Source organism: Lentinus tigrinus (genome assembly GCF_003813185.1).
Source record: "Lentinus tigrinus ALCF2SS1-7 unplaced genomic scaffold L226scaffold_32, whole genome shotgun sequence".
Lineage (NCBI taxonomy): Eukaryota > Fungi > Basidiomycota > Agaricomycetes > Polyporales > Polyporaceae > Lentinus > Lentinus tigrinus.
Window position 1 is genome coordinate 285,577 of NW_027137941.1, and position 24,204 is coordinate 309,780.

General features: G+C 57.8%; 7 protein-coding genes and 1 pseudogene across 8 annotated transcripts; 2 read left to right on the forward strand and 6 right to left on the reverse strand.

Annotated features, from left to right (window-relative positions):
• Positions 1-764: 764 nt before the first annotated feature.
• Positions 765-1,370, reverse strand: L226DRAFT_214854 (annotated as a pseudogene; the record flags this gene model as incomplete). The annotated part of the gene is made up of 1 exon: positions 765-1,370. A coding segment is annotated over one exon (475 nt), but the record flags the coding sequence as incomplete, so codon positions are not given.
• A 555-nt stretch (positions 1,371-1,925) lies between these two features.
• Positions 1,926-3,791, forward strand: L226DRAFT_592210 (uncharacterized protein; the record flags this gene model as incomplete). The annotated part of the gene is made up of 5 exons (XM_067685618.1): positions 1,926-2,183; positions 2,279-2,406; positions 2,519-2,559; positions 2,613-2,865; positions 3,139-3,791. The coding sequence occupies 5 exons, from the start codon at positions 1,926-1,928 to the stop codon at positions 3,620-3,622; spliced, it is 1,164 nt and encodes a 387-aa protein (XP_067531655.1). The 3' UTR covers positions 3,623-3,791.
• Positions 3,792-3,906: 115 nt separating this feature from the next.
• On the reverse strand, positions 3,907-7,616 carry L226DRAFT_469159 (uncharacterized protein; the record flags this gene model as incomplete). The annotated part of the gene is made up of 14 exons (XM_067676195.1): positions 3,907-4,427; positions 4,479-4,644; positions 4,709-5,196; positions 5,264-5,436; positions 5,498-5,587; positions 5,651-5,787; positions 5,846-5,909; positions 5,966-5,994; positions 6,061-6,132; positions 6,185-6,557; positions 6,630-6,713; positions 6,768-7,220; positions 7,279-7,414; positions 7,475-7,616. The coding sequence occupies 14 exons, from the start codon at positions 7,614-7,616 to the stop codon at positions 3,907-3,909; spliced, it is 2,928 nt and encodes a 975-aa protein (XP_067531656.1).
• A 4,056-nt stretch (positions 7,617-11,672) lies between these two features.
• L226DRAFT_554627 (NAD(P)-binding protein) lies at positions 11,673-13,345 on the reverse strand. Its single transcript, XM_067683013.1, has 8 exons — positions 13,161-13,345; positions 13,058-13,095; positions 12,846-13,000; positions 12,703-12,779; positions 12,544-12,637; positions 12,424-12,474; positions 12,321-12,355; positions 11,673-12,228 (listed from the first exon to the last, which is right to left on the reverse strand). Exons 1-8 carry the CDS (start codon positions 13,290-13,292, stop codon positions 11,923-11,925), a joined length of 888 nt encoding a protein of 295 aa, XP_067531657.1. The 5' UTR covers positions 13,293-13,345; the 3' UTR covers positions 11,673-11,922.
• A 2,946-nt stretch (positions 13,346-16,291) lies between these two features.
• L226DRAFT_214987 (uncharacterized protein) lies at positions 16,292-16,844 on the forward strand. The gene has a single exon (XM_067672948.1). The coding sequence runs from the start codon at positions 16,449-16,451 to the stop codon at positions 16,797-16,799; it is 351 nt and encodes a 116-aa protein (XP_067531658.1). The 5' UTR covers positions 16,292-16,448; the 3' UTR covers positions 16,800-16,844.
• A 1,476-nt stretch (positions 16,845-18,320) lies between these two features.
• On the reverse strand, positions 18,321-18,934 carry L226DRAFT_215001 (uncharacterized protein). Its single transcript, XM_067672950.1, has one exon. It carries the CDS (start codon positions 18,732-18,734, stop codon positions 18,411-18,413), a length of 324 nt encoding a protein of 107 aa, XP_067531659.1. The 5' UTR covers positions 18,735-18,934; the 3' UTR covers positions 18,321-18,410.
• L226DRAFT_215000 (uncharacterized protein) lies at positions 18,935-21,448 on the reverse strand. Its single transcript, XM_067672949.1, has 4 exons — positions 20,895-21,448; positions 20,657-20,838; positions 19,107-20,557; positions 18,935-19,049 (listed from the first exon to the last, which is right to left on the reverse strand). The coding sequence occupies exons 1-3, from the start codon at positions 21,076-21,078 to the stop codon at positions 19,193-19,195; spliced, it is 1,731 nt and encodes a 576-aa protein (XP_067531660.1). The 5' UTR covers positions 21,079-21,448; the 3' UTR covers positions 18,935-19,049; positions 19,107-19,192.
• Positions 21,449-21,758: 310 nt separating this feature from the next.
• Positions 21,759-22,618, reverse strand: L226DRAFT_538447 (uncharacterized protein). Its single transcript, XM_067681495.1, has one exon. The coding sequence runs from the start codon at positions 22,333-22,335 to the stop codon at positions 21,841-21,843; it is 495 nt and encodes a 164-aa protein (XP_067531661.1). The 5' UTR covers positions 22,336-22,618; the 3' UTR covers positions 21,759-21,840.
• Between the last annotated feature and the right edge of the window lie 1,586 nt (positions 22,619-24,204).

Here is a 24,204-nt window from a genome sequence, read left to right on the forward strand (position 1 = left end):
CATCATTCACCATATCTTGTCTCTTTCCACACCTCTTTGACAGCTCTTGTCATGATTTGTTACTGCTTCTCGGAATTTGCTCAAGTTTATCCCACTTTGTCAGTAGCTACAGCTAGATAAGTCCTGATAAATTACAACAAAAATACGTGTAGACCATGATGTGCGTGAGTGTCTAATGTAACACTCAGAGTACTCACTCATCCCACTTTGTTCAGAGTTGTCCCAGATTGTCATAAATTGTTGTGCATTGTGGATAATTGTTATATCAAAGCAGCCCTTATAGGAGCATTTATCAACTTGTGCCCACTTTTATTCACTTTTATCCACTTTTATCCGCTCTTATGCACTTTTATCCGCTCTTATCTGGCTTTATCTGGCTTTATCTGGCTTTGTCTGGATTTAACGGCCTTTATCTATCAATAATGACTTTCGTAAATAATGGCAGACCACGGGTGATGTGTCCGAATGGTGTGAGTTTGTGACAATGCTGGATAAGAATGAACAACAGCAGACAAACCGGGTAAAGCTTAGGCAAGCATTGACAACGACAAGACTGTTTGCCTTGATGAGGAACATGTACATGTTGCGACAAAGCCCGACAAAGTAGGATATGCATTAACAAAGCTTGATAAGTGTTGGCAAGAGGAGATCATGAGCAACTAAACCAGGTCAACATGGCTGAAGTAACACAAGTGTTGCGTAACATCAACAAGGATGGACAGAGGGTAATACAAGCAGATGAATGCCAATGAAAGTGTGTAGGTGCTGGCTTCAACATGGTTTTAGGGTATTTTTTTCCTAAGAAACGCCTCATAGAAGCGTATGTATTTGTGCGTGAATATATGGCAGACATCAGCTTGGAGGACCAGGACGCGAAGAAAATAACGGTAATGTGTTAGTCGTGTTCTATGCGTAGTAGCCCAGCCGCATGGAGCGATGCGAACCTCCCCTGCGCATACGCTACGAGCTCTCCCCACGATCCACTGTCCACTCGGACCATTCCACCCATCAATACGACAACGGTCTTGAGCCGCGGCATGCGTGTGCAACTCGACAGCCCATCGAGTTCGAGCCGATCCAATCGTTTGGCAGTTGTAACATTTTGCCAAGCCAAGATACTGCTGAGCTCGAGCACGATTCTCTCCAGCGTTCTCGACACGAGCCTACTAAAAATCACCCCATGGAGGTTGTCGAAGTCCGTTGTCCATGGATGGTCAATGCGGAGGTAGAGCAGCTTGATGGCAGGAAGAGCGGCGATCGCAGCGGGCAATTGCTGTGTCCACTCATTGGAGCCATCCGATATGTGCCCTATCGTGCACGAACTGATGAGACCGGTATCGCGCACCGAAGTGACTAGTACTACTGGGATGCCACTCACCGATATGGGCGGGGTCGAACTCCAAAACAAAGGATATGTTTATGTCTAACTTCACCAGCTGCTGCCCGACAACTCCGAGGAACGTGCAGAATCGCTCTATGCGTTCGTTTAGGAATCGGATTGTGATCGAGATCTCCGTGAGTGTGACCGGGGATAGCACGCGTTCCAATACTGCGCACTGGTACGCCACTGGAGCGACATGGTCAAATCCGAGGATGAGCTTGCGGACGTTGACTGTGTCGACGGGTATGTCCTTGATAGGTACGATGTTCGACAACCTCCCATGGAGACAGAGGGTACCGATATCGAAGAGGGAAAGCAGAGCGTAGATTGCCCGGAACGGTATCGTATTAACCCCAGTGATTTTGAGTATGTCCAGACGCAGTAGAGGAATTGGTAGGGAGACTCGTTCTCTTTCTGCGTCCCTTGCAGGGTCGCCGCTGATCTGAAGGAGCTGCCCAGTCGAGAGTCGTCGAAGGCCTGGTAGTCTAGATATGATGGGTATAAGCGTCTTGGGGCTCAGCCAGAGAATATTTCCCCGACCAGAATGCCGCCTTTCTGCAAGCGTGAGATGCCTGACGTAGCTCGCAATACGCGGGTTGGCATCCAGGAAAACAACCAAGTCAGAGAACGACATCCTCCGTCTGACAACGAGTCGGGCGAACACGTGAGGGAGAGCGACGTCTCGCCACAGCTTGCAGACAGTGGCAGACGAGATGAGCGTTGGCGCGTCTTCCTGCAAGTGCGAGAATATGGTATGGAGTATATCGACGTTGACGCGGCCGTCGAAAGCCATGGCCGTGAAGTGCGGTGGCTGTAGCCCCCAAAGTTCAGTCAGACAAATGAGAATCGCGCTCGGGACGGCGTGATGATACACACATGGAATATTTTTGTGAACAGGACAGTGAACGGCTGGACGACGGAGTGACCACTGAAGTACTGAAGGGCGACGAGGAGAAGATGCGCCAACGTCGGACTTTGAAGGAAGTGCTTATCGAATCATTAATGATTGTTACTTACATGCTAAAGTGAGTTTAGGGCAGGGCCTGTACAATGCAGTGTCTTTGATCCTCAGACCGCGCTCTTCCCCGGGCCATCATGATCCTACATAGCCGTCTGCCCATGCCTTTCCTCCAGCAGCATGCTTATTCAATGGGTCGACGGATTTCTCTCTGCGAGTGGTATGTGTCATTACTTCGCGAGCTCACACGCTGGCGCTTTACCCTGCGGATAGAGTCATTTTGGCAGGTGTCTTTGAGTCTACGAACAGTCTCCGAACAGTCTCCGTCCAAACGTCACCGACCTCAACATCAGTCGCTACCTCGGACATGTTCCTGGATCACAATTGGACGTGGAAAACCAGCCCGTGAAAGCACCCACGTTGCTGCCAATGCTATGAAGATGTCCGACGGCCCTGTCCCGTATGGTCTGACACCGACGTTATGCTCCAGACCTCCAACGACCCGTAGGCGGAATGGATCCAGATGGTTCGTCTTTCAAGCAATAATTTAGACTAATATTCTCTTCTCTCGCAGCTAACCTACTCTATATAGCTCTACAGCTCAGCCAAGATTCTGAAACGAATGTGGCTCTCGGATTGCGTATATCTCCACCGCTGACGCTACGGAGACGTACATATCAACCAGCAATGTACTACAAACATGGACACCCGTCGTACAAGTACTTCGTCTGCCCAACCTGAAGTCGGTTCGGACTCTCCGTCTATTCCAGTAACCATATCTCCTCATCCCTTTATCCAGGTCCATATTTCGACACAATTCGGGCCGTCCGAGCCTATTGTCACTCCGCCTATTACGACGGTTGGGGAAAGCCACGGTCGTGGTCTTGTGGACGCCACAGAGAACCATGGTTCGGACCCCGATCCGGAGCTTATCCCGTCCATCGAGCCCTTTCGACGTGGACGTCGCACAGAACGGCCTGAGCTGGAGGACCTACATCGAACCGCTACTCACGCGCATTGACAAGAAGCTCTATGGATCCGACACGAATCTGCCTTCAGTAACGTTCGGCACCCTCGGCTACTTGAAGCTCGAGGGCTATAATGCTCGCGACTCGGCAGAGAACATGTGCGCGTTCGTCGATTATGTCGGAGCGCGTAGCTGGTCAGAACAGACTGTGGACGGGTCTCTGGGGACGCTGCAGATCGGTTCGCACTGGCCGTCCAAGCTCTCTCTGTCCATCTCGGTAAACCAGTCATCTATCCGTGAGGTGTCAATTTACTGACTGCCCTGTCTACATGTCTGGCTACTACTAGAAGACCTCCTCGCTGTGCTTTCATTCAAAGACTATACCTCGCCGACACCAAGCACCTTCCAGTATTGAGCTTTTGTCGAGGTGTTCGCCCACAGCCCAGCTTCAACTTCACAGCGGACGAAGACCTCGTCATCGAGCCGACGAAGAACATGATCGAACGCCTCAAATTCGACGGGAAGAAGACCGTGCAGGTGTTCATCCTCGACAGGGACTCGTGAGGGTCCTCATGGACTATCACACCACTACATTCTGAGTTATTTCCATGACACGACAACTGGGTGGTTCAAATCTACGTCCATGTCACCCACTGTCAGTTTCTTCAGGGCGGCGTCGAAATTCCAACCAGTCACTTTTCTGCCGTTGACCGAGACTTCCCCAGGCGCACGTCCTCCAACGCCGAGAACCGTGACATTGCTGAGCTGCTGAGAAATGTGGTAGGTGCCACTAGGGTGAAGAGAGACTGCGCCTGTTCGTGCAGTAATCGTGAGTGTCGTGTTGGGTGTAGGCGGTACGGTTTCCCCGTCATCGATGTACACCGTCCCAAACGCGTAGCCGTCTGCAGCTTGAGAGACCAAAAGCGCATAGGGACTCTGGCGGGTCTCCTCTATCGTGTACGCAGACTGCGCGTGCATGAGGATCGCCGAGCCATCACGGATATGGAGAGGGATGTGGCCGAGGGGTGCGTCCAGCGTGGTGTTGGCGGAGATAGCAGCATCGATGACCTCGTGCGTGTACCAGTCGCGCCAGATGACGCGGCCTTGTCCGGGGAAGATTCCTAGAAGAATGTCAGGAGGCCTTGTAAGTACAAAAGGATGTCCGTCCTCACCATCAACCGTGGAAACGTTGGGAGTGAGAACGGGAGTGACCAGGAGGTCCCGGCCGATGAGATACTGGCGATCAACGGCGAAGAGTTCTGGTTCATCAGGGAACTCGAAGAAGAGGGCTCGGATGGGCGGCGTTCCGTGCATCGACGCGTTCGCGAACAAGGTGTACTAGATGCGTACAAGCATGTGATAAATAAGAACATATGCTGGCGGAAACAAGGAATAAACTCACCCAGTATGGCAGAAGACTGTACCGGATGCTGATTGCAGTGCGCGAAGCAGTTGCCACGCTATCCCACCGGTACGGTTCCTGCGAGAGGGCACTCCGGACGTTGTGATTCCGGAAGAAGGGGAGGAACGCGGAGAGCTGCATCCACCGGTTGCACAGCTCCTCGTCCGTGTTGCCCTGGAATCCGCACGTATCCGCTCCGACGAAGGGGACCTGGAAGAGTTGGAACTGCAGCACGCCCTGGATGCTGAGGTACATGTAGCGCCATTTGCTGATATTGTCCCCGAGCCAGTGTCCAGTCCACTTGCCCGAGCTCGGGAAGGTCGAGCGGCTCATGATGAAGGGACGCTTGCCGGGGTGGATGTCAAGCAGCGCGAGGTGTGTCGCCTTCTCTTCCATGAGCCCCCACAGGTTGTGCACATCGAGCTCCACAAGGCCGTTCGCATGCGTCGCATTGGTGGCGACCGTGTGCGCAGACAAGAGGCCCTCACCTGTCATATGCACGAATCAGCGTTCCAACTTGTTACTTGATCTAAGCGAGACGGAGATGAAACTGACCATTGTGGATACCATATGGCGGCCCGTTCAGGTTGACACCAGACTCCGCCGCTTCTCCGAGACCGCGCTTCGTGTGTATGTCAACATGCTCCGCCTGAACGGAGTCATTCCCGAACGTTGACATGCCATTGATGGTGAGATTCCCGCTCGGTCCCCAGATGGTCGAGTTATAGCTTGCAAGCGGGCGTCAAATCGGCGCCCCGCCTAAGTGGAGTGAACGATGAGTATACTTACCCTTCAGGATAGTCCGTGACCAAGTTTCCCGGAGTGCCAGGGAAGAACTGATCAGGAATTGTCGCCGCTGTCAGGTTAGCACCAGTGCCGCTGATCCCTCCAGGTAAGCATCCTCGGGACCAGTAACTCATGCCGTCGATGATGAGTACTCACCATGAGCCGATGCAGAACGAAGAGGCCTCGTTCATGTCAAGCCATATGCCCGAGTAGTTGACGCCCAGATCCGACCAGTTGCGCAAAGCTTCCGCCCAGTATGCCTGAGTTTGGTTTGAAAACCAGTCCGGAAACACCTGTGGCCGGCAAGCAAGGTTAGCCTACGCTCGGAGTACCAGGTTGGTACGGACATACAGTATAGCCGGGCCACACCTGACCCAAGTACTCAGTGCCGTTAGGATTCTTGATGAACACGTCACTGATCGACACGCGTGAGCACGGCGTCCTCTCGTGACTTTCCAAAGGCTATCTCACAGGTCCGTGCCTCTGGTATATGGGTCGTACTGCGTGCACGGATGTCAGCATGACGACAAGTCCGAGTCGCCGCGAGTGCAGGGTCTTTTACGTACCACGTCGGAGTCATTGACAAGCTTCGCGATCGCGGCGTCGACAATTGGAATGTAGTGCTGGTGATTGGCCGTCTGAAATTCGCTTAGCGCAAGGAACACAGGCTGCCCTGCGAGGACTTCTCACCAACTCAGCAATGAACGCACGGACTTCGTCCGCCGGGAAGCTAACAGGGTCCGTGGTGAAGTCGCGAAGAGCGTGGTACAGGTCAATGTCGTTCCACATGACCTCCAAGGGAATGTTCGCCTCGCGCATCTTCACCACCTGCTCTCGCGTATCGTTAACGTCGCTATAACCCCACCGGCATAGCTGGAAGCCGAATCCCCATGCGGGCTGCCACGTCGGTAAGCCGACGAGTGCGCCATACTGCTCGATAACCTTCTGTGGGCTGGGTCCGGAAAAGAAGTAGAAGTCGAGTGTTCCGCCAAGCAACCGGTACTGCACGAGAGAAACAGGAGATGAAGGGGGCGTCAGAAGGAGGATATCAGAACCTGCAGCGCTGTAAGAAGGGAAGTTTCAGTCAGCTGGGACGGCTTAGAAGTCCGACATGCGTGACAGGTAGAAGACATACCCAAAATGAAAGACGCCGTGAGACTGCGAGCGCCTTGTTGTAGCGTTGTAGCGGTGTTCCAGGTAGACGGGGTGTGAGCCATACCTAAACGAAGCACACACGTGAGGTCAAGGTTTGCTGAGTAGAAGGAAGACGTACACGTTCTCGTCCACAGGGTCTGGAGTATCCCGAGCCCACATCGTCTGTAAGGAGCCAACCCCGCCGCCGGTGCCCACATCCCGTCGGAATCCGCTACTGGCAAGGATCTCGCCGAGACCGTAAATGTTCGCACCCAAAGGAAGCGCGGAGGTGAGCTGCAGATACTGGTCTTCGAAAATGAGAGGGAAACTATCCAGTGCAGTACTGTTGTCGCCCGGGAGGACGGGTGGTATAGGGGTGGGGGGCAGCGACTCGAGACGAGTGTCGAAGAGCGGCTGGGCATCGGGCTCTGAACGTCGAGTAATCCAGAATGCGAACGGGTGTGATTCATAATTGAACTGAAGGTCGGAATTCGTCTTCAAGCTCGGATCGTCCTCAGCCCCTGACAGGGCCACGACATCAGGCGGGATGGTGAACTGAACATTCGCAGAGTCGAAAATATTCACATGGAGCCTGAGTCAGAAACGTATGAGCAAGACGACCCGAGCCTCAGCGTGACAGGGAAACACACCTAGTTTTGGTCTCGTACGTGACCTCTATTGTCAGGTTGGAGATATCATGACCGAACGCGTTACATGCAGGTCCGGCAAGGTCCAATTGCGCTCGTAAGCCGTTTTTTGTCTCGTCCACGGAAGACAAGGTGTATCCTGCATATAGTTCCGCGTCAGTCACGAAAGGCTAGACCACGGCTCCATGTGATGACGAACCTGGACATGATGACACATTCAGAGAAGGAGCTGCTCCCTCATCGACGCTCCTCCTGAACCATCTTGGCACGAGGCTCGAGGGTTCCTGGACCAGAGTACTCCCCTCGAAGGCGAGGATCGCGGCGAAGAAAGCCGCCAGCATGGTCGTCCGATGGGCGCAGGAAAACCGCGAGGGGCGAGGCGTCACCGACAAAGTGCCGTGAGCGACTTTATAGCTTGGAATGGGTGCCTCCATCCCGCAGCGTCTCGCCGCTCGCACAAATGATCAGCACGAGAATGGAACGAGGACTGTGACGCCCAAGGAAGGACGTAAGGGGGCGGTGATAACACTGAAGCGCGGTCTCATGACTCCCGCGTCTCGTAAAGGAAGGAGGGCTGTCGTTGACACCAAGGGTGGATGCTACATGATTTCCGTAGGACTGTGGAAATGTGGGAAGGGTGTAGTCATTGTAGGGCAGAAAGTATCACTAGGGTCGCAACTTGAAATGCAAACTGGAATGTGTGGGATGACCTAACGCTAACCCAAAGGCAAACTGATGCCCCTTCCTTGGAGTCTACCTCTACGACAGATTACGCTTGTCAGTAGGATGAAATGGTGATGACATGCACAAATACCGCGAGGAGGAGGGCTGCACTGTAAATAAGGGCGTGATAAGACCATCGTGCGCCCGAGGAAGAGGCCTCTCACCGATGGCGCCCTCCAGTCGCAATGGAGCCCATACGTTCCGCATACAGTCGGATGAGGCTTAATGCTCTCGGAGGATGGAAACAGATCCTCGCATACGTAGGTGCGCCACCGAAAGAAAACACGACGCAAGGGTAAAGGGACAGCGCCCACTTACCTACATATGCGAATCCAGTATCCATGCGCCTAGTAAGTGTGAGGGTAGAGAGAGCCCCAATGCAACGGCCTCCAGGCAATGGCGACAGAGATGACCCAGTTCTTGTGCACAATCGTTAACCACTGGCAGGCCCCGACCTACCCAGTGAAGTGCTATGGCGCGACTTGCAGACGCAGCCACATTATCTGTGAATGGGCGCGGCATCAATGACAGTTGTGGATAGTCAACACGACGTGGAGCAGTCTCGCCTATGCTGGTCCCCTGCGCGATGACTAAGAACATTCGGAAGCAACAAACACATGATCATGTCGCGCCTTCAGCCCAGGCAGACCACTCGTTTCTGATTTGCTGGAACCCCCATCTGCAGAGCCCGGAACGGCTCTGAAAATGTGGACGCTTTGCCCAGTGATGAGTATTAAATAGGTAATGAAAAATCAATCGATGAGTGCTGTGGCCCATAATCGTGAGCAACGGAGGACTCGCAGAGTCTCGAATGGTTCAACTGCCAACTGTGCGGCGTATGTCAAGAGACTGGTGCACTCGAAACGTAGTGACACGCTACTCAGACAGGAAGCCGTTGACTGCGACCCGAAGTCAGAGCCCTGATTGTGGGGATCGCAGCTTCAGGTGACTACCGTTGGCCCGAGAGAAATGATAACACAACCAAAGCAAAGGCAGAGCATAACTCGCCATGGAGATCTCCCGGTCATCGCATGATACCGTGGTATGTGTACATGTCTGTCAATCATCGAGGAGGCACGCACAAGTGTCGAGCCCGCTGATCGCGTACGGTCGCCACCGTTCATGCGCTACAGTGGGATTCGGTGCTTGCAACGACATTTGCAGAAATCTGGCGCCATTCAAAGCCCAAAAATCGTCTAATGTGGTGTATGCAGCGATCGTAGTCTTGGACGCGCTGGCACGTCACGCTTTACCCTGAATGTGGATTTATTCAATGCACATCTTTCAGTCACGGTTCGGAAGAGTTCAACGTGATACGCACTGTGCCACTGGGGGTTCCATGTATCGTGCACCCTAGATCGAGTCGTTGAGGACATAGAGTTAACCGCACACTGGAAGAATGTTGCATCGTGCCGACGACGACTCGGAAGAGGGACGGTTGGTTCCAAGTTCGCCGAGAAAGATGCGCAAGACGCCTACGGCGCTCGGCATCCGCCGCGCGCTAACAACGCCCTCGACTGAATTCGAACATGCAGAAGTTTGACTCCTACCTTTGCCAGCACTTCGTCGTCGCCGACGAGCACCCCGGCTCTGCCACGGAAATCTTTCTATTCGTAACCATTGCAACGGCTATGGTTCGATGAAGTCTCCAAACGTCCGGGAGTATGTTTCCTGGCTGGAGCATAGAGCTTTCGGCATTTTCTCGGTGAGCGTTTCGTACGGCCTCCGCTACGGCTTTCATCTTTTTCTTAATCGCCTTCGTATCCAGGTGGTTCATAGTGCATTGTGAACGCCATCTTCTAAGTAAGGTCATTTCTCCGCTGCGAACTCGTAGCATCATGGTTCTAGCCCGACGGTGAGCCACACAGGATTACCCCGAATTTCCTCCATGGCTGACGACAACTACCCATAGGCCGTCCCTGCGTCGATGAGCACCACGCTTCGACCGGTACGCGTCTGGTGTACCTGAGGGCCGTCCCTTGCGTGATGAGATTACGGTGCTGCTGGCAGTTCGGCCTCCGAGCTATCATGATTTCTGCGTAATTTCGCTTTTATCCAGGACATACGGCTCCACTAGCAGGACGCGTCCGGCGAAGTAACGTGCATCCCGTATCTGATCTAATGTACGTCTATGGCAAGTTTTACTGCGAGCCATCACGCCCGGCAATTATCCAGCGTACAAGCACCGCAAACATCAGCCCGACAATCTTCGTCACGTCAACCCGTCCCGTTCGTCCCGGTTCTCCTCGAACCCAGCGCCATTTCAACTTTGTTTTGCGCCAGTGGTCATGATGTTCCGCAGAGAACATTTGCCCGCCACATCACTGCACTTCCAGCCCTCTGCTGGGGCCGGTCAGCCGTACGGAAAGGTCAGTGTCGCTCCTTCCGAGCATCAAACTTTCCGCATCCGCGTTCCATGCGCTCACACCCACATGCTCCCTAGCCGACCATCGCACGAAGCGTACGATATCGTCCTGTCACTCACCCTCCATGACCGCGGAACAAACCCCATCGGGCTGCCAGGTGCCTTCTCCGAAGGCAGCGTGCTACCAGGACCAGGACTGGAAGACGTCAGTCATTCTGATGACCAGCGACGCATGCTCCGGAGGTCTACTACCCCCGTCTGCCCCTAGCCTCGACCGCCGCCGCATGCGATCTCCTCGGCACGCCTCCCGCTCGGCCATAGCACGCACTTTATCGGACCCATCTGTCCACGAACCACGAAGAAGGTGTCACCCCGCGCTCTTCTCGCTCCCGGTCGCGCTCCCCATCCTGCGCGCCGACGCCTGCCTCTCACGTTCGCCAGTCAGATGACGGCCGCTGCTCCTCTCTGTCTGGCAGTCATTCCTACGTTCAGGGCCGGTGTGGGCTCGTGCCCCACCCTCCTCGTCTCGACGGCGCCGCACCCGTGCTCTCAGTGGGAGAACCCTGGAGAACGTCCACCTCCTGGTCCCGCAGCATGGCTCAAACCCCCGTTCGCTTGGCTTCTCAGGATTCAGGAGCTCGGCGGAGAGACGACTCGCATGCAGACCCGACCCAAAGATTCTAGCGCTCTGATCGCTACCCCAAGGCACGACGGTGCTTCTTGTCCCCGTCCATCTCTTCGTCGTTCGCACATATGCCTCATGCTTCGTCACCCTCGGCTCTCATTCGGCCCGCAGAGGCCAATGTCCAATGAAGGACGGCCAGGGTTTGGCTTGGTCGTGGGTGCTTTGGTTCCAACTGTGTCTCGGCTCGGCTGGTTCTCGAAGATCTTGTACGTGCTCCGGCACGACCTAAGGATATCAATCGGTACCAATTCTGCCTGGTTCCTGCTGCAAATTCTGGCGCATCGCAATAAAGCAAGGGGCATCGCGGTGAGGATGTCGTAGCCTTCTCGACGGCCCATGTCAGGCGGACGGCAAATTACCGCCCTGCTTCGGCGTTAACCGTAGATCCCATGCGACTTCTAAAGGTCCCTGATGTATATGCGATTGTTTTCTCAGCATGCTATGGCGTCATAGGCGTATCAGCCAATTGCTCGTGTCCCTCCTATGAACCGTCCGTCGACGAACTCAGGACATCCCGAACAGCAACCCAGGACCGCGTAGGCGCTCGCTGATCATACTCACTTGCCTCTTTCGCGATATGCAATGCGAACAGAGCCCGAGTGAGCCGTTTGTCACACCGAGCGTGTACACGACTGCCCAACATATCCAGCGCACATCATGTTGAGAGATCTGCCCAGATAGATAGATACTATCGTACACCCATATCCGTCCACACTCCGTGGCATAGCCGGCGAGAACTGTGAGAAACGGGCAGGACGCCACTGGGGTTTCCTAAGGCGGCACTGGTCACTAGCTCGCGCGCGATGCAGCTAACGGCATAACCTCGTATCCGTACCCCCATCCCCCATCCGAGTCCGACAGCCCGGTGCTGCGTCTAGAGACGCGGCTTGATCATGTGCGTGACTGCGTCCGGGTCAAGCACCGATTGCGGATAGGGCAGCTGCAGCGTGCGGAGGTGCTCGGCCCCGCCGTCCACGACAAGGACCTGGCCGGTGATGTACCGCGCGGCGGGGCTGAAGAGGAAGACGGCCGTGTTCGCGATGTCCTTGACGTCACCAAGCCGCCCTGCGGGCAGGTGCATCGTGAAGTTGTCGCCGCCGTCTGGGCCCTTGGAGCTCAGACGGTCCATGCCTTCCGTGCCTGCGATGGGACCTGGGGCAATGACATTTGACCGGATTCCCTGCGCAGGGAGAAGCAGATGGACGGTGCGTCAGCTGACCGGAGATAGAGGAAGGCAGATGCGGATGCATGGAGATGATCCTGCGCACTCACGTTCGGGCCTTCCTCGACGGCAAGCACCGCAGACGCTGGAAACACAAAGTCAACACGATCGCTCTCCGTGCTCGGCAGTCAGCTACCGAGGATTCCCACTCACTGGCGTCGACGGCGGCCTTGGCTGCGGAGACGTGGACCTGATAGGGTGTACCTAGACGAGAAGGAGCGTCGTGTGTCAGGAAGACAAGGACGTAGTCGGTAGCTGGCGGGCCGTGCCTACCCCGGTAGTGCAAAGTCGCACTGACGTGAATGTACGACCCCTTCGAGGCGCGCAAGTGGGGAAGAGTGGCCTTGATAGTGTTGTATGTTCCGATCTGCTCTCACAGACACGGTCAGCGCCTCGTCGTTCGCTGTGTGTCACGGCAATGGCGACGCGTACCGTGTCAATCTCGATGACCGTCTTAAAGCCGTTCTCAGACAATTTGGAGATGGGTGCAAGGAAGTTCCCTGCGGCACCTGGTCATGAGCAAGGAACAAGTGAGTTTCGTCTGTCCGGTGCCAAGAGAGAAAGATGGACCGTACCGCAGATGACAAAGTCAATACGCCCGAACTTCTCGATGGTCTTCGCTACAGCGTCCTGAATTTGTTTGGGGTTCCTGACGTCCGCTTGTGCGGCGAGGCACTGGCTACCGGTAGCAGCAGCAAGTTCGTTTGCACTAGCCTGGAGGCGATCCAACCTGAAATGCACCCATGAGCTCTAGTACAGGAAGTGTCGCAGTAGAGCTGCGACTTACTTCCTGCCAACGATGGTTGCATTCGCACCGTGTTTCATCTGCACAGACGAACCTCATTAGCGACACATCATGGCAGAACCGACCGTATACCGAATTTCCGTACCACTGCTTCCGTCATCGCCTTACAGATTCCGGAGCCACCTCCGGTGCAGAACAAGACTTTCCCCTTGAAGATGTCGCCCTTGAAGACTGCGGTAGAATCCGCTGGCGCAGGTTCAACATAGACTTTCGACATCTTGGTTTGCCAGTTGGTGATGGTCTGAGGGAAGAGTAGGTATGTAAGTACCTCTAACACTACTTTTACATGCGCCAGCGTGCAACTGATGCTACGTAGTCCGGTCAACACTGGACCGGGTCCGGTCAGCGCCCGCCGGCTGATATGAAGCCGGAGCCGGATTTGCCACACCTCCTCCGGAAGACTAATCCCTTCTGGTACTTGCTCCGGGATGCGTATCATCTCTAATCACCATGAACTACTCCTCCATAAGCCTGTATACGTGTGGATAAGAAATGTGTCCCGGGGGTTAGTCGATTGGAGCCAGTATCTTTCCGAACCCTAACCCGAAGCACCGGAAATTGCGGATTTGAGGCCCATGAACTTGTCATCAACCGCCACCATCGCACGATTTGCAAGCTTAGCACCCTGAGGAGGGTACGCCAGTTCGCACAAGCATGCTCTGTATTCTTTTATGCGTGACGACGTCTTTCTGACAATGACCTTGTTTTTGCATCAACCGATATAAACAGCGCTGACAAGAACTGTCTGACGCAACGGTCAGTAGGATGACAACAGCCGCGGATATTTAAGTCAGCTTGTGCGCAGCCAAGCATTGAGATTATGAGGTGCGAGTGATCGGTCTGTGCGTTCCTGGACAATATAATCCCGCGAATCACAGTGATAGTGGTTAGACCCCTGTAAGGCTTGTGTGTCCAGCGGTCTTATCAGTGGGGCTCCGCGAACGTGCGGGACATCATTCAGCCAAGATATATGCCCCCACAGATTGTGCACTTAATTGTCTGCCTCTGTAGGTCCAAGGTCAGTGACTTGAGCTTGGTGCCGGCTGCGTGAGATACTCACCTTTCCTCTTCAGGAAACACGGCGGTATCGGTGTGACGAGCTGGAATGGAAGCGCTCACAGGGGCGTGTCTTTCTTCAGATTCTTCCCCCGCATTATCCTCCCCATGGAACCTGTGAAGTTGATGGGGTCAACCCTTGGTGCCCTCTCACGCCTGAGACTTTTGTCCGGTGACTCGTGGTCTGTCGTTGGAAATGCTCGATGAGAGTTCGCTGCGGCATCTTACCAGCCTTGCCATTGTGGGAGTTCGCCGCTGGCAATCATGGGCCCTTATGACCCACATAACGTCTCCTGATGCAGATGCTCCATTCTCGTGTCGTAAGGAACTGCGTCGGTGGGAGCCTTGTCCTAGGGCATTAAGCGAGTACGAGAATATGGTGCGCCCCACCGCTATTCTTGCCGCAATCAGCCTTGTTAACATTTAGACACGTACCCGGAGGTATCTTTTCTTCGCACGACTAGCAATGAGGCTTCCTTTCAACTGGCCTTCATTGTCAATACAACAGCCCGCCAAGTGCATTACGACAGGGCGACTTACAGCAGTAAGCTTCGACAACATGCCGGCCGGTGCCTATACCTACCTCCCGCCCCTTCTCTCTTCCAAGACCTTCTTGGCTCTGGTCGTCCTACCACTCTTACGTGCTGTATCTCCCTTCGGCCTCGCCTGGCGAGGGTTCATCAGCGACCTCGCACACTTCGGCACGGGCTCCTCGTCGAGATGACTCGACCGGGGGCAATAACGCTGTCTTCCACCTTGTCCTCCTTCGTGCATTCGGACTCACACCCGCCGTTTTCTTCCAGCACCCGCCTCACCCTCAGGGACGACCGGTCGAAGCAACCCTGTTCCCTTACTCCGGTGCCTGTTCGGCGGTCGCCTCCATTGCGGCCCAATCCGCCGTTCACGATCCACCTTGCGATTTTTGCCAGGGTGGCACCTCGCACATCTCGCACTCGAGTCTCGAACCGCGGCCCACAACCAAGATCACGACCGCATACGCATATTACCGATGGCTCCGCGTGCACCTTCCCGGGGGCACTGCTCGCCACATCTTCGCCGGGCGGGCAACAGAGCGGCACTATTCCGTGACAGTGACAAGACGCGCCCGCGAAGGCACTAAGCACACGCAAGCCGCAAGCCCCTGCTCCCCCGGTCGGCGGAGACGTCGATCGTCGCATGTGTCATCAGCGGAGTGCGCGGCGCAACCGCCCGAGCACGTCCGTCGCAAAATGCCATCATTCTTCTTAGTGCTTTGTGCTCGTAATGCGGACCCAGACAGGGGGGTCCTGGTCCTGGATGGTCATGATGCTGGAGTCCCGCTGTGGCCCGATGGAGCAACTCCGAGCTAATCTCGTTTCGCGAACCCCGTGCGGATGCGTTGGTCCGTCGAACTGCCGTCACGGCCTACGAGCTCGAGGTCGGGGGCACGCCGTGCGCAGCTCGCAGCTCGCAGCTTGCAGCGCCTTCAGGTTCGCAGTCTCTCCGCCCGCAGTGTGGATCCTTCCTAGTGGTCACGATGATGCCGACTCCAGCTGCGCTCGCCACGGGTGCGGGCACGCGATTCTGACATACGGTGGCACCCATACGCACCCGGCGCTGTGGCTTCACTTCTCCGGGCGCACGCCATATGCCGTATGCCGTATGCAGTGTACCGCACTTTGGGTGCTCGGTGCCCGACAAACGCCTCCTGGTCCGCAGGCGCATGCGCATGCCGTACGAGCACACTGCATCACAACATTTGCATTTTCCAGTGTGCTTACGGCCTGCGGACGCCAAAACGAGCAAGTCCTCAAAGGACGGAACATTTTGCAGACGCACCGTTGGCGCGCCATGCAGGCTCGCTGGCACATCAATGTCCCACACGCCCGGGCCCAGATCCAGGATATGGATATGGCACGCAGGATTCCGGGGGCTTAGGGCTCACGCCTCAGGCCTCAGGCCTCAGGCTGGAGGACCAAACCAGAGCTGGGAACGCTCCAGGGCGGGTCGTACCGTCCGTTGAAAAATCGTGAGTTTTTTGCCAGTGCTAATGCTGCCGCAGCGGGTTAGGTGATGGGGTTTGTTTGGGCCGGGAACCGGGTGCTCGGGACTCGACGATGACGTGTAGGCAGGCTGGCCTCAGTGCGCTTCCCGCCCTCGACTTGCACTTCTTCTCGAACCTCGAAAGACGCGACACTCGTGTCTCGCGTTTCATCTCGCGCCGGCCTTGTCTTCGCTCGGACGCAATTGGTGGGTGTGGTGGGTGGGTCCGCGCGCACGCACGCAGAAACCCACGGGCGTTGAAGATCCTCGGTCTTCCTTCTGTGCGCCTGCAATTATGCCATCGCCCAGCACCCAGCACCCAGCACCCAGCACCCAGGGGCCAGCACCGACCGGCGATCTCGCCCTGAGTTGCGTCTGCACACACCCACGCACGCCCGCCCGCCTCGTGGCGGGGCTCCAAGGCTTCTTCTGGCTTCAGGGTAGGCTGCGAACACAGGCGGCTGCGTGCGTGGGCGACTGTGGCACACGCCTCCTGTCGTGTTGTGAAGTTTCACGAATTCGCAAATCAAAGCTCGTGTCCGCCGCCGCCGGGCGATGGACGCGGGGTCAGGCTGCAGTGCCAGGGCCAGTGCGGTGGCGTGGCCGCCGGGATTTGCGACGGCAGCGGTGCATGCAGCATGTATGATGGAGACGTACTACATACCGCGGCTGCTCCGTGGTTGCTGGAGATTCGAACGCTGACCGTCGAGCGCATCCTGGAGGCGGCTCGGCCGAGTCACTGACGCGGACTGGAGCAGCCATAATGCCTGCCATTGGCGAGCCTCTGGCGGACTTGTCCTGGTGCTAACTCCTGACACTGACACCGACAGTTGCCAGTTGGGCAGTCGTGACAGATCGCGTTCGTGTTAGCCGCGACATGGCCTAGCCGGGCGCAGGGTCGGAGAACGCGCCGCCGGAGTCGGGAGCAGACCAGAGGGCCGGGAGTCTCTGTCTCTGTCTCTCGTGCGTAGTCGGTAGTCCTCATTCGAGTGAGGAGTCGCTCGAGGACGGTGTCCGCCGGTATCGGACTCGGATACTATACACTGGCACCCAGGTGCCCACTAAGCAGACTAATCACTGGTGCCACCAGGTCTGCCAGCAGTGCGGGCGCACCGCCCACGGCGGCTCACCTTTGACGGATCTGCTGTAACGTTATACGTTATCTTATGTTATGTCATGCCCATGGAGGGTATCAGGTCTCAGGACAGACCTCAGCTGTTGCAGCAGCCTCACCGTGACGTTCTAGCCTGGATCCTGGAGTCTGGAGGAGCTGACTGCAGCTGGGATGCAGGGGGGGGAGGGGCGCTCTCTCGCCGGCGGCGAGCCCCAGCCCGAGCCTCGAGTCGCACTCACCAGTCACCAGTCTCGACATCACGGCATGAGATGTGCAGTGCGTGCGGCCTCGGAAAATCTAGAGGTGCCTGCGATGCCGTACGTCGATTCTGCGCAGCAACTTACAGCAAACAGCAAGCGGCAAACAGCAAACAGCATGGCCATCTTGGTTCTTTGATTCTGTGCAAGGACGCGCTCGAGCGCCACTGGTCTGAGTCCTGGCACTGGCAGGATCGCCGGGATTCAAGTTGCGTTTCGAGGATTTCCGAGGGATGATTTGCAATGGCGCGCGGGGTGCAGTGGAGTCTATCCCGAGAGATTCTGTCCGGCAGGCGGGCACTTAGCAGTAGGGCCAGGTGATGCTGTCGACGTGAACGTTCGCCCTTCACGCTCCATGGGGATAAGTATGGGGATATGCGGATATAGAAAATGGGATATGGGATATGGGATATGGGATGTGAGATGTGGGGACACGGTGTGCCAGCGGGGCGCGTCGGGATTCGGGCTTCAAGCTCCAAGTTTCTGCGTTCGGGTTCGAGTTTGTGTTCGACTTACACCGTACACGCGTGCCGTGGCCCGGGCGGGGGAGCGTCTTTGGCAAGTTCAAGTTCGTATGAGCCTCAGTCTGAGTTCTGGGGCGGGTACGTGCGGTAAAATACGGGACGGGATGGATTGGTATGGGATGGGTTGGTACGGGATGGGATGGGAATAATACAGTGGCATGTACATCATGGGCATTGGGCATTGGGCATTGGGGCGGTCCGTTTGTCTTTACTGTAACTTGAACCGAGAACCGGGAGAGGACAAACCGAGAACCGAAGACGAGTCGAGAACCGGGAGCTGTATACGTAGCAGGGGCGGAAGGGGGCGGTAGAGGGGCGAGGGGCGAGGGCGAGGGCGAGGGGCGAGGGGCGAGGTGCTATGGCTATGTGCATGGGGGATGGGGACGGGAGATGGGAGATGGGTGGGATATGAGAGACGTAAACGTAAACGGGAACAAGGCCGACGGACGTGTGCACCAGAAACAAGGCAAGACAAGGCAACGCAAGGCAGAATAACGCATACCCATTCCGATTTCGACACTGATACCGACAACTGACAACTGACAACTGGACGAGTGAGGCCGGGGCTGAGACCAAAAGGGGAAGAAGACAGAACGAGAGCACAAAACGTGAGTGGCTATATATGAGCTGCGACCGAGACCAAGACCGAGAGAAGGAAGACAAGACAAGACAAGCGAGCGCTCCATTAGTCTGTGCGAGGATAGCGTACCGAGTAGCGACCTGAAAGCGAGCAACGAATCTGGGGGGAGCGGGAGCGGGAGGGATGGGGGGAGATAATCGATGAGTCGATGAGGGTATGAGGTATGAGGCCTTGTCACTTGAACGAGGCGAGGCGAGGCGAGTCCGCGGAAGAGAAGAAGGAAGGAGGGGGCGCGACGGGTGCAGCGAAGGCGCGCGGAGGCGAGGAGCGAGGAAGCCGAAGCCCGGAGCTCAGAGCTCAAGGTTCCAAGCTCTGAGCTTCACGCGATGTACACGTTACATGCTTCATGCTTCAACGTTATCTGCCAAGCGACTCAGTAACCGCGGTTACCCCAAACCCAGCAAACACACCGACATACCGGTTCATAGCCGAGTCCGCCCGCCCGCCCGCTCTCTGCCAGTGCTCAACGCTCGCTGCTCGCTGCTCACGGCGCCCTGCTCAGAGTCACCGCCCGAACCTGCTATCGCTCCAGTACCCGATATGCGCACCCGACGCACCCGCACTCGCCGCACTCCGCGCCCCGCCCTCCGGCGAGCCCTGCAGCGAATACGGCTGCTGCTGCTGCCCCACCGGCCGTCCATACTGCTGCTGCTGTTGTTGCTGTTGTTGGTGCTGGTGCTGGGACCACGACCCGCCATACGGCCCCGCGTACCCCGTATGCGCACCGTGTCCCTGCTGCTGTCCCTGTTCTGCACTCTGCCTCCTCCCCGCCCCCGCGGAGAAGTACTCGTGCGCAGGCGTCCCCGGCCCCGGGGCCCCGGGCGACGAGGCCGCGGCCAAGTCCATCGCCTTCGTCCCCGGGCTCTCGTTCGGGAAGAACGCAGACGTGAGCGTCGGGAACGCGTTCGCCCCGCCCGAGTGATTATGGCTGTGGCTATGGCTATGGTTATGGTTATGGCTGTGATGATGGTGGTGCGGGGTGCTCGCGCTTGCGCTCGAGCTGCTCGAGCTCGTCGCGCTCGACCACGGGCGCGCCGGGAGCTGCTGCGGGGACGAGTGCGAGGGCGCGAGCGAGCCCTGGCCCGCGCCGGGGATCGTCCGCTGCCGGCCGAGGCTGGTGTCGAGCGCGGGGAGGACGACGGGCCAGTTCGAGCGGCCGGGCCCTGCGTCCGGGCGCGTCCCTCCTGGGCCGGAGCGGGCAGTATCCCAGAGCGCGGTGGGGGAGTGCGACGCGTAGAGCGACGACTGCTGTTGCTGCTGATGTTGCTGGTGCTGCTGAGGAGCGTTTTGGTAGAGGGAGCCGGACGCGGGCGGCTGGGGCTGGTACCCGCCGTGCGAGAGCGCGTCGAGGGAGGAGGTGCGGATGGGCCCGAGGGTGCCCGCGACTCCGAGGGCGGGGTCCGAGTGGCCGAGGTGCGGGAGGCGGGCGGAGGCGAGGTGGTGCGCGGAGTGGAAGTCGGACGCGTAGGGGTACGTGCACGCGGGGTTGGACGCGGACGCGGACGCAGGCGCCATAGCGTGGGGGTGGTACCCCGCTCCCGCGGAGACTGGGGGCGAGGGGTTGAGGTGCGCGTGCGCGTGCGCATGGGTTTGGGAGTGCGGGCGGGTGTACTGGACGTCCTGGGGCGAGGGGACCATGCCGAGGGGGTCGTCGGGGTCGATGGGGGAGGTGTCGTCGTACGCGCCTGCGGGGTCGTCGGGGTCGCCGAGGTGTGCGGGGTCGGCGCTGGGGTCGCCGTCGTGGTTCGGCTCTGGCTTGCGCTTCTTGCGCGAGTTGTTCGGGCGGCGGCGGTAGACGTAGTCCGGGTACTTGGAGTTGAAGTTGTCCTTGAGCTTCTTGGCCTGGTCGAGGTAGAACTTCTTCTCTGACTACTCAGGGTAGAGGGAAAGAGGGAAAGAGGGAGGCAAGGCCTGGGGCGTGAGCACGCGCAGAAGAGACGGCGGGGGAGAGGACGCGGTGGTACAAACCATTTCCATCGAGTTCCATTCCTTGCTCAGTATCTTGCTCACGTCGCCGGTGCGCATCATCTGGTTCGCAGCAGAAATCTGGGGGCGCCGTTTCCGCGCAAAGATCATGAACGCGTTCATGGGCCGCTTCGGGGTGCCGTCCGCGTTGAGGGTCTGCGACGTGAGCGCATGGTACGGGTCGTCTGCGAGCAGGGCCCGGGCGGTGAGCGCGGCACGAAAGGCGACGAGGAGGACGTACCTGGGGCGGCAGGATCGTCTGTGGGGTCGCCGGGATGGTTGTTGAAGGCCGAGCTGGACTCGGAGTCTGAGGGCGAGGGATCCCGATCATGGCGCCCGTGGTCCGCTCTAATACCCGCTTCGTGTACGCTGGAATCGGCAATTCCCGACGGGGCATACTGGGCGGAGGAGTGGTAGCGACTCATGAGCGCGGGGGGCAGCTGGTGAACGACCGCCACGATGACGAGCCACGGGCGAGATGGGGGTGCACGAGAGAGAGGACGCGGGCGAGGAGGCACACGGAGGGCGAGAAGAAGCGTCGGCGAGGACAGGGCAGTGGTGATTAGACGCGCTGATGGCCAGGGCGTGTGCACACTGGGAGTCGGATGTGGACCAGGAGAACAAGGGCTCGGAGGCTGGCGTTATAGGCGATTGCTGGCGTGCGGGAAGACGGGTTGGCGGGGACGGATTCGGACTCGGATTGGGATTGGGATTGGGATGCCGCGAAGTCAGGGAGAAGAGGACATGGCTGAGGACGAGCCGGGGTTCGACTTGAAACGGCCGAGGTAAGTACCCGCAGGGAGCCTGGAGGGGAGAAGGGAAAAGAAAAGAAAAGAAAAGAAAAGAAATAGGACGAAATGGAAATGGGCAAGTGGGCCGCACCTGCTGTACACAGGCACGGAGACCAATAAGCGGGCCAGGGCCTCAGACTCAGACTCGCGGTCGTGACTGGCGAGTGACACTGTCCGATACCGATCCAGAGGCGCAGCGCATGGCCCCCTCCTTCTCAATCCCTTCGCTGGGACCGCGCATTCCAGCCCAATCTCTCCCTATTTTTTTGCCACCGCGCGCGTCCGGATCTCTCGCAAGTTTGCCTTTTTAGATTTGTCCAGACTGGCGGCTCTGCTATCGGCTAGCCTTGATTTCCTCTGTCACCCACCAGTACTCACGCTCCCCTTCTGAGCCAGTCACGGCCTCGGTCCCATGATGCCCTTCTTCCCCAGCCTCGCGCCGGCCCAACCCATCCCCACTCCTCCCCTCGGTCCCCCGCCGCCCGTGCTGCACGCTGCAATGTCCGCAGGGGCACCAGGGACACCGACAGAGGCCCATCGGCAACGCACCCCGCGGGGCGGTGCCGCGGCAACGTGAACGAGCACCCGAGCCGCGCGTTGAGAGCCCGGGCCCGGCAATCTACGAGCGGGGGCGGTGCGGCGGGCGACGCGGACGACACGCGAAGACGGGCGGGGCCCATGCGCGTCGTCGTCGCGTCGCATGCGGCGGCGGACACGCCCCATGCGCCCGGTGCAGGTGCAGCCTGCAGGTGCACGAGAGCTAACCGCAATGCGCACCGCGTCGGCGTGGGAAGGGAAAGCGAAGGGAAGGGAAGGGAAGGGAGGATGTCGCTGTCGGAGAATCTGGCAATGTGGCGGCTTGTCGCGGACCCTGTATGTACTCGAGTACATGTCGCAGACCGAGAGTCAGACTCGCAGCGGCAAAGTTCGATCGACGAGGCGGTCCCCCCGCTGATGTCTGATGCCTGATGGCGACTGGACGCGGGGCTCGGGGCTCGGGACTCGGGACTCGGACTCGGACTCTCGGAGAGATTGGCAGGAAGATCTGGTGAATGGGGGCCCACAGCGTCGACCATGGATCATGTAGTTTATCGGAAGAATACGCCCAAACGCACCATTCAGTCCCCAAGGCCCCATTCAGTCCGCATTGCGCACCCATCATCATCATCACCAACCATATTAATGTGCGATTCAATATCCATCCAGTTCATCTCATCTCGGTCGTCCGGCCGTCGTTCATTTTGCCATCCAGAATCGATATCCAGATGGCAGATGCACAGATCCCCTCCGCGCGGCGCGCGAGCGCGGGGAGTACCTCCGCCCCCCACCACCACCTGCAGCGTGCATGCCAGCGCGGACGCCCCGGGGCGTTCGAGCTTCGAAAATCCAAAACCCGCAGCCTGAGGCCCCGGAAAAGGCTAGGAAGCCGTGCGGCCATACGGTGCATATTTGCGGTCGGGGGTCGCCGTCTTGTGATCCTGATCCTCGAATTCTCGACGCTCGTTGATACCGAGCTCACGCCGGATGCCGTCGAGAACGCGAGCCTGGTCACCGGTCACCGGTCACTGGTCACTGGTCGCTGGTCGTGCCATGGGGGAGATGTCCGCGTTTTGACGCAAACTCCAAAGTGCCCGGGCTGCGTGGCTCGCAGCGCATGTGCTCGTTCGTCGCCGTTCGCGTTGCCGTTGCGGTCGTTGTAACTTGTACTGCAGGCGGAGGTGCGCATGCGCGTCGCAGCGCCCGAATCTGCGATTGCCGAGCCGAGCCGAGCTGGCGGGTCTCTCGTGAGTCGCGAGTCGTGAGTCGTGAGTCGTAAGTCGTAAGTAGACTGCCGCCGGATCGCCCACGTGTCACTGCTGTCACTGTCATTGCATGATGATGACTCTGATCGGGGCTGCGAAACCCGTCGTCTCCGAGCTCTCCTCCCCAACTCAGCGCAGCCCGCGACCTCGGCGAAAATATGAATATGGAAATAATGTCGTATGTATGTGCTTATGCAAATGTGTATTACTTACTATCGATGTCATCACGGTCAAGGTGGGTGGTTCACTAGTACTGTCAGTGTCAGGGTGGTTCCCCCGCAGTGGTTCAGATCCTGCTACATACTAATAGTGACTAGTGCCCCTGCCCGCTGAGCACTCAGGCTGCGCAGCCAGACAGTGAGTGACACTCCCCGGGATTTCGAAACACCCTCGCGCACCCTCGGTCGATCTATCATCTGAGCTCTCCTCGTCAACCCAGCGCGGCGACATCCCGACACCAACACTGACACCGACGTCGACGCCGACACGCCCCGCCTGCCGCCCGGTGAGTCCCAGACTGGCCATGGCCATGGCATGGGCCAAACCTTGTTCGAGTCTCCAGACTCCCGCAGCCATCGATGTTCGATGTTGGGGAATCCTGATGCTTGATACTTATAGCACCTTCTACAACGCATGCGCTCCCATCGCCAGCGCCGCACCGACAGTGAGTCCTGAGTCCTGAGTCCCGCGGACTCGGAGCAGACATGGCCCGCCTCTCGTCTCGTCGCTCGCCCCGCGCGCGCGAGCAGGCGTGCGTCCCGAGACGCGCTCCAGAGTCCAGACATAATTAACTGCGATGTGCCAGTGGACGGACGATATGGGCGTACGTATGTACGTCATCGATCGTCCTCGAGCGGTGGTCGAGCTCTCGAGAACGAAGGAAGATCACCGCGCTCGGACGCGTAAGTTGTAACTCTCTCCTCTCTCAGTCTGCGCGCTCTGCGTCGATCGCCGTCTA

Excerpts from the sequence above, each read along its gene's own strand:
- L226DRAFT_554627 (XM_067683013.1), bottom strand. The coding sequence starts at position 13,292 with ATGTCGAAAGTCTATGTTGAACCTGCGCCAGCGGATTCTACCGCAGTC. Across the intron at positions 12,780-12,845 it reads TATTGACTTTGTCATCTGCG|GTGCCGCAGGGAACTTCCTT; the intron begins GTACGGTCCATC and ends GCTCATGACCAG. Across the intron at positions 12,229-12,320 it reads CCGTCGAGGAAGGCCCGAAC|GGAATCCGGTCAAATGTCAT; the intron begins GTGAGTGCGCAG and ends CTCCCTGCGCAG.
- L226DRAFT_214987 (XM_067672948.1), top strand. The coding sequence starts at position 16,449 with ATGCCATCGCCCAGCACCCAGCACCCAGCACCCAGCACCCAGGGGCCA.
- L226DRAFT_215001 (XM_067672950.1), bottom strand. The coding sequence starts at position 18,734 with ATGGAGCGCTCGCTTGTCTTGTCTTGTCTTCCTTCTCTCGGTCTTGGT.
- L226DRAFT_215000 (XM_067672949.1), bottom strand. The coding sequence starts at position 21,078 with ATGAGTCGCTACCACTCCTCCGCCCAGTATGCCCCGTCGGGAATTGCC. Across the intron at positions 20,839-20,894 it reads AGACGATCCTGCCGCCCCAG|ACGACCCGTACCATGCGCTC; the intron begins GTACGTCCTCCT and ends CCCTGCTCGCAG. Across the intron at positions 20,558-20,656 it reads AATGGAACTCGATGGAAATG|TCAGAGAAGAAGTTCTACCT; the intron begins GTTTGTACCACC and ends TACCCTGAGTAG.
- L226DRAFT_538447 (XM_067681495.1), bottom strand. The coding sequence starts at position 22,335 with ATGTACTCGAGTACATACAGGGTCCGCGACAAGCCGCCACATTGCCAG.